Source organism: Scomber japonicus, chromosome 23 (assembly GCF_027409825.1).
Source record: "Scomber japonicus isolate fScoJap1 chromosome 23, fScoJap1.pri, whole genome shotgun sequence".
Lineage (NCBI taxonomy): Eukaryota > Metazoa > Chordata > Actinopteri > Scombriformes > Scombridae > Scomber > Scomber japonicus.
The window spans coordinates 4,950,031-4,958,504 of NC_070600.1; the positions used below are offsets into that span (position 1 = coordinate 4,950,031).

General features: G+C 40.7%; 1 protein-coding gene across 3 annotated transcripts in view; it reads right to left on the reverse strand.

Moving 5' to 3' along the window:
- scube1 (signal peptide, CUB domain, EGF-like 1) overlaps positions 1-8,474 on the reverse strand; it is a 113,435-nt gene that overhangs the window by 102,302 nt on the left and 2,659 nt on the right. For all 3 annotated transcript variants that reach the window (XM_053313919.1, XM_053313918.1, XM_053313917.1), the window contains exon 2: positions 7,638-7,760. In XM_053313919.1, the coding sequence (XP_053169894.1) occupies positions 7,638-7,760 (123 nt within the window). The remainder of the gene's footprint in view (positions 1-7,637; positions 7,761-8,474) is intronic.

Here is an 8,474-nt window from a genome sequence, read left to right on the forward strand (position 1 = left end):
CAGGGGGGGATTTCGCAGGCGTCTGACAGCTCTGTGGCAACCAGCCAGTCCACTCATCCCTCCGGACCCATCATACACTGTAAAAAATGTTCTTAACAGGGCAACTGACTCAACAAGTGAGAGTTCAAAAAAGTTTCTTATAGTTTTTTATACTGCCAAATTTCGTTCTGGCACAACAGCCATTCACCAAACAATAGGTGAAACTATTTTTTTGAGATATTTATGAGATTTAAATACCGTTTTTTCTGTTTTTTTTGCAACAGGAATCTCATCACTAATCTCCTAAAGCTCACACTTTTTCCTGCCCTGAACTTCAAAAAAGCTCCTTTAATTCTCAATGATTCATCTGTCAATTCTTTGAAGTGATAAGTGTCAGCTTGGTAAACTGTTGCACAATGCTCAGTCAATTAGACCATTTTGCTTTCTATAAACAGGGAGACATCTCTGGCAAAGACACTCACACACACATACACACACACACACACACACTCACACTCACACTCACACTCACACTCACACTCACACTCACACACATACACACATACACCAGCACATGTGCAGTAAGGCAAGCTTGACTGATACACAGCTCCTCCCACATACTCTTCATTTGACAGCACAGGGATAAAAGTTCACATTTTTCCATAACGAGCCGGCAGTATCAGCTTGTGGAAAAGTCTACAGAGAGGGCAGCGTTCATAAACGCCAGATCAAATTTCAGAGGCTTTCAGAGAAGCAGATTCACTAGAGAAAATGACTCCACTGAGGACACAGTCCTGATGGGAGCGCTCACAAGTTAGAAGATAAGATGAAGAACACCCGTGGGCAGCGTGGTCTGTGGCTGCGAGGTGATCCCGCCTGAATCCTGCAGAACGAGCGAGGAGCCGGCTCCCAGTGGAACAATGCAGTCTGCGAGCTTCTAATTTGTAGTGCGGAAGTGTAGCAGAGGCTAAGAGCACAGGTCGTCTCCCTTGGTCACCGGGGCTTCAATCCCAGCCGTTACAAAAGCACAACAGACAGCCAGAGTTCTCTCAATGTGGAGCCACACAGGAACCTCTAAACTACACATTAATAAAGTGATAATCAATAAAACCCATGTTCACGTTGCTTTCTTTACTAAAAGGAAAGTGAAAAATAGTGTCTGGACATTTATGCTGATTCCAAATATAGTCATTCATTATTGATATTCTGAACACAGACCTTTTCGATCTTGACAAAGATTCATGTGGTTTTTGGCCTTAACCCAGCAATTTCCTGATGTGAAAAGTCAAACCACTTTACATTGTTGCTTTCTTTGGCAGCTGCTGCAGTGCTCAGCTCTCATTGCAATGGTGATTCTGCACTGTACTTCACCAGAGTCAAATGTCAATCAAACACACTAACTCCTGTCTTTTATCTGGGATTTTTCTATTAATGAACTAAAGCTTTTTGTATTTAACATCCTTACGTTGTCTGCTCGGTAATTGTTGCTTTTGCTAACTACGCTGCTCTTTATCTGAAATATGCATCACTTACTGTAAGATAAATATTTTTTTTCTGGGAAATCTCTGTGAAATGCAAAGTGTTTTAATAAGTAAGTGTCAAAGTTTTCAGTAAGTAGACAATATTTATTGTGTTTAGAGTCCTAATCAAGTGTTTTTGCCCTTGATCTTGATCCAAGTCTTTTAATATCAAGCATGTGCTGATGCAGATGCAAACAGCTGCACAGTCAGCCTGAAGAAGGCCTGCATTAAAATAAAGGCCTTTTTCAGACAGACTTAAGCACCGAGTCAAAAACGTCTCCTCATTCATTTCATGAGATCACTGTGTTGATGTAGAGGGAGCTTGGAGGCAGAGGGCTCTACAAAAAATACATGATTTTCCAATAAAAAAGTCAAATCTGGCTGATTCAGTAGCTAAGCTTTTTTGAGGTGCTTGTACTTTACTTGAGTATTTCGTTTTAATGCTACTTTATATTTCTACTCCACTACATTTCAGAGGGAAATATTGTACTTTCTACTCCACTACAATTATTTGACAGCTGTAGTTACATTTCAGACAATGGGTAATATAACAAACTTTGTGAAAATTCACACATTGCCACTATTTTGCTGCTTATTATTTCTGTAATACTGAACTGAGATTTAAAAAGGCAGTTTCAACCAAAAGCAGCACGTGACACCTTTTTTCCCCAAACCAACTCTCCCTGCATCTCCCACCTGTGCTCACTGTAAGTTAATATCCATATTTAAAGCTTCTTGCCACTGTTCATTGTTTGTGCCATGCTGTACAGATTATGGAGTCGTTTTTTATGTGAAATATACTAGAACTGACTGCTCTTGCACCCAGACAACAAGTTATATGAGTAATTAGGGCTACATGAAGTCTGATCCACTCCTAATTAACAATTTTAAACTGAAATGATACATTGAAAATGATGGCACAAACTATGCATGAACTGGCCCTTTTGATCCTATGAGACCAAATTGAGAAATCCCTAATTGTGAAATGTAATCCATGAGGGAAGCTAAACAAATTTGCTTGTAGGAGCGTCATGACATCTCACAATCCAAAATAGCACTTAACATCCAAGGAATATGTATAAAGAGTGCTCTGAATAAATACAGGTGCTGTGGAAAGAAAGTCCGATAAGATGAATAAAGCGAGATAATGCACTCAAGAGGATTGTTGAGTAAAAAGCCTTTGTCCAACCTTGAGTTTTATCTAATTTGTCATCGTGTACTGCATGTTTTACTTGACTGTTGACTGATTATATGTTGATATGAAGTGATGCTGAGAATGAAGAAGCAAAGGGATGAAAAGAGAGAGCGAGCGTAAAGTCTCTGTGGCTTCCAGGTGCTTCCAGGAATAGCAGAGCGACTAATGGCGCTGGCCGGCAAAGTGGCCCGTAATGCCTGTTGATGGAAAACACAGCCGGCCAATTACAGCGCCCATATCTAATCACCGAGGTCAGGGGTCAACTCCCGTCCACCATCTGTCTTCATTTGGCGTCCCTATCATGAGCTGTTGCCTCATCACCGGTGGGAGTTCGATATATTTCAACGTACAGTCAGGAAGGCGAAGGGATGGTTAATAGTCTAACACTAAAACACACACACACACACACACACACACACACACACACACAAGCGAACATCCAAAATGTAGAACGGTGACGTAATAAAACGCAGTTGACATTCAAGCTCCATCGATGCAGAGTACAGCTCCCACACACACTTTAGACACTCACACACACATAAACACTGGTTGAAATGGTGATGTAATAAAAAGTGGCTGGCAGGACAGAATCTCCTCAGACAGATGCTTTATGGGAATAAGATCATATTCCTGAAAAGGCTGAACTTTGTGCTGTCTTCTCAGAGGACAGAGGAGCTGTTGTTATTCAGGACACTTCCTTCAGACTGAACATGTGCACGTGCATGTCTGTCCAATATAATAAATCATATGCTATAGCAAGCAAAGCATATAGTGGCAAAGACAACAGAACTGCATAATTATGCATAAGGTATTTGGGGATTTTACTTTGCGATGTCAATTTAAAAGGCCAGTTCAACCAAAAATGCAACCAAACATGTTTTTCTGCTGCAGTTTGCTCAAACACAATATTTGCATTTTGGGTTTCGGTAAAAAAAAGTGCACTTTGGTAAATTTTAGTTCCCACAACAAAGTCTGTAGAGTACAGTGACACCATCAAGCACCAAGCGCTATAAACAAATCCAGGTTTAAAGTGTAAGTAAACAAGCTGCTACCACTGTCATTTATGTTAAATTACTTTTTTTAACTGCTTTTGCCAGGGGAGGTCCAGTAGAACATTTAGGAAATATAGTCATTTAACATCATTGAAATAATGTTTTTAATCTGATAAACTTACTACTACTTCTCTACTATGTTGACCATTTAACTCACTTCAGCTCTTAAATGAAAGAGAGATAAAGTCAAATAGAAACATGCATTATACTATCCCTGCTTATGTGCTTATAAATAGAAACATGCATTATACTATCCCTGCTTATGTGCTTATAAATAGAAACATGAATCCACGTAAACGTCTCCTTTATTTTAGCAACATCTGAATCTAGAAACCAGGTGAGTGATCCTGCAGCACACTGTTGAGGTCATGAACGCAAGAAAAATCAATAGAAAATACCCCTGCGTGTTTCGTAACTTTCTAACATGACTAGTGTTAATATTTGTCCTTCGATGGGGAAGGGGTGGAGGTAGGATAAAAATTTAAAAAAATTCTAGTGACATTAGTTAAACAGGCTGCTCAGCATAATACCACTAAAGCTATAAAAATGAACTATAAATCTCTGTGATGTTTATTTAAGGTAACATGATTGATGATGATTTTAAAATGTACATACAGTAAGTGTGTATTTTCCTTGATAGGATGATGTCATGCAAAAGCAGTAGTCAAAAGCAGTAGTTAATGCAGCTAGGATATCATATTTTCTGCCCACTAGCAAAGCAGCTGTTTGAGGCTGTAATGTTAATATTATTAATTATGTAGTGCTTTGACCAATGCAACCCAAATGTCATTGGACTTCCATTGGATTGAGATGAGTTACTGATAGCTCTAAACCAGCGGTGTCAAACTCATTTTCATTCAAGGGCCACATTCAGCCCAATTTGATCTGATGTGGGCTGGATCATTAAAAAGATGGAAGGAAGGAAGAGAAGTCAAGAAGGAAGGAAGGAAGGAAGGAAGGAAGGAAGGAAGGAAGGAAGAAAGGAAGGAAGGAAGGAAGGAAGGAAAAGAAGACAGGACGGAAAAGAAGACAGGACGGAAATATGGAAGTAAGGAAGGAAGGAAGGAAGGAAGGAAGGAAAAGAAGACAGGACGGAAATATGGAAGTAAGGAAGGATAGATGGAAGAAAAGAAGGAAAAGAAGACAGCAACAAAAGATGGAAGGAAGTAGGGAAAGATGGAAGGAAGGAATGAAAAAAGACAGGAAATAAGGAAAAAGACAGGAAGGAAGGAAGAAAGGAAGACAGGAAGGAAAGTGGGCTGGATTGGACCCCTTGGCGGGCCAGTTCTGGCCCACGGGCCGCATGTTTGACACCCCTGCTCTAAACATTAGCAAATGATAGTAAATCTATGTAGATACACTATACTGTAACATCACTGCTCTTTATTTGAAATGCTCTTATTCTAAATGTTCTATACCATACAATAAAAGTGCAAACATTTACAGTGCAGATGAACCTTGTGGAATTTAAACCCTTAAAACCGATACCACACATATCAACAACAAAGCACTATCTCATTTTGTGTTTGAGCACACGCAGCTGAGCAAACAGGTGAAGTGTGTGATATTCCTGGATTAAAAAAAAAAGAAAAATCCCCTCCAACAACACGACATATTTCCAGTGCAGCAACAACAATAAGGTCTGGAGAGCAGAAAACATCCATCAGGGAGCAAATGGCTGTTTTCACCTTTAATGCTGGGGAACACGGATCCTTTTTTTTTCTATGTACAAGTGAACATGTAAAACCCACAGCTGGAGCTTAACAAGTTCAGCCAAGTTCTCTAAGGGGGTTGTCTAAATGTATTCTGGTAAGCAAAGGAAATAACTAACTGTCAAAAAGATCCATTACAACCCATCATTTGAAGTAGATATTGCACAGTTGTGATAATAACTAGTAGAAATAAAGGCCAAAACTAATACATGGGAATTATCATTTAATCTCTTCAAGGTTTATAAAACACAGAAGTAGCATCATCTATATAAAGGCAGGCTGTCTAGTTATGAGTAGAGTGGAGCATACGGTACATGGGAAAAGATTAAAGGATTACAATGTGTGTGTATGTGTGTGTGTGTGTGTGCATAAATAAAGAGTGAGCTGGGAGAAAGAGAGAGAGAAAGAGAGAGAGAGAGAGAGAGAAAGGGGGAGAGAGCATATCTGTGCGCTCGGCGGGCTCCAGCTGTGGTGTGCTTTGAGGCAGAAGTGAGTGGAGGTGTGAACGCACAGCCAGGTGCTGCCCCGTCTCACCCTAACACCCTCGCTCAGTCCACTTCCTCCCCGTTAATTAGGAGAACCTGTGGGGGTGGATGGGTGATGGGTGATGGTGGCAGGGGGTGTGTGTGTGTGTATGTGGGGGTTGTGAAACAGCTGTCTAACCCAGCGTTACATCAGCAGAGACTTGCCCCTAGATCGATTCAGATTTAGTCTAGATCTGTTTGAGATGAACTGGAGTTCTTACATCATCTTTTTCTGCTTATGGATCATTTTAGCTGAGGGGAAACTGCTACTGTGCTGCTACACAGATAGAAATAACACACATTTGTGTTTGGGCATAGAGCTAGAGAAGATGTCTGTGATGGTTATTTGGGATGTCTACTTGGGTGTGGTTGACAGGTATTTCCTTGGAACATCAATATGAACCCTTCCTACACACCTTTTTCTCCGTCCTTGCACCTAACAGCAACACTCCACTGATCACTTCCCTTCTGCACTGTAGTTAAGACGTGGTCAGGGTTAGGCAAAGATTATAGATATGGCAAAATAAGCCATTGTCATTCTAGTTAGGGGTAGGGTTATGGTTAGGGTGGCACAACTAAAACATTAGGTACAGGTTGAGAAACTCATGGTCACAGTTTAAAAATTCAAATCGAACATTTAATGACTCTAGATACACCTTCCTTTGTAATGAACACAGTCATTTTTTTTGCCTCGCTAAATGAAAGATACAAAAATTGCTGCTGTGGTACTGGAAGTTGTCATTATATTTAAAATGGTGCACTACAAAACCACATGATTCAAACAGAATTCCTGGAGGTACTGAGCTGAAACCATCCATGAAATCTATCTTTGTCAGCAAATTTGAGGCAAACCGAGTAGCAAACAAGTAGCTGCTGAATCATGCTTGATTTATACCTACTGTACCTCGTTGAAATAGATGGTCAGAAAGTCAAAGTATGCTTTGTGCAAACTACTGTAGATTGTACAAAGTGTCATCTAACCATGTCTAAAGGCTAAAGTACTTGCCACTATAGCCTCTTCCTGACTCCTGTCTTCAAGAACTCCTGTTGTATTCTTGAAGAATCACATAAACAGGGATAAGGGTGCCCACTTTTGGACAGTTTCTCCTCAAATGCCTTCATAGTGTTGCGTTCTGTTGTGAAATTGAAGTTGGTGTGTGAAAGATTAAATGAAAGAGAACTTGAGACGTTCAAACCGTGCCTTTACATCCACATCTCCACATACCTGGCCAATAGCTATGAAAGTGGGCGTGACTGGGCGTCAGATTGTCTGTTTTAAAAAACCCACTGCAGTCTCGACCCAGGAATGGTGTTTCAGACACTGTTGGAACATCTGACAGGCACTTTGATGGAAGCGTACTGAGGACTAGAATTTGACGAAGTTGCAAGTAATCATCTGAACACCTATCTGAACCCATAAATGATTGATTGGTCCAACGCCAATCTGTTGGCTCGTGAAAACTCAACTTATCTACTGCATCTACTTCATAAAGGCATAAATGTCCATTAACACCTTGAAATGTGGCTTTAGTGATTGATTCCCCTTGATTGGGTGTGTTTTCACATGAGTTTAGATGCATTTGAAGTGTGAATAAGTATGTTAAGTATGATGAAGGAAAAGAAGAAAGAGAAATGGGTGAGAGAAGGGGACTCACCCTCGCACTGCTTGCCGTCTCCCTTGTAGCCTGGTTTGCAGATGCAGTTGAAGGACTTGGCCGTGTTCTGGCAGAGGGCGTCAATGTGGCAGTCGTCTGAACCCTCTGCACACTCGTCTGCATCTGTACAAACATCAACACCCAAACAAACCAGATGTAACCAGAGTCACTGAGGATTCAACAAGCCTTGATGTTGGGTGATGACCGTCTTAGTAGTTAAATGTAGTACGAAAAATCTCTTCTTCTCGTATGAGATCAAAGTTTTTTGTACATGGTCCCTGACAAATAAAAATAATAACTTGAGCTAAACTAAACTAGACTAAAATTATTTGTAGAGAAGCTTGCCAGCACCACTGCTAGCTTTGCTACCCCCGTCAGTACCATGGCCCCTGTGAATAGAGCACCTCCAGATGTGGTCTGACCACTCCAATTGCATTGATTGCATTCTCTATGTATTTACACTTGCACCAACATTTTCCTTAAGATGCTTTCAGACAGTGGGCCATTGCCACGGCATTTGCCACCCAACAATCTTGGTGTTCAACATTTTGAAGGTAGAATTATGGTTATCTAGACTGCAAGGAGGGAAATATGGAGTGGGATCACTTGGATACATTTGTGTGGCTGTTTGTTTTATAATTCTATGTACCACATTTGTTTTCCTCTCTATTTTCAAAACCAGCCTCCTGACAGGAGTTGAATCACCCAATCAACTTACTTGACACACAGGTCCGCACATCGTTGAAATTTGTGAGGTATGCTTCTGCGACCTACGGTTGTCCATGACACCCTTTTCTGTCATTGTAGGAGTATAACCCAGGCTTGACTCAGTGGCAC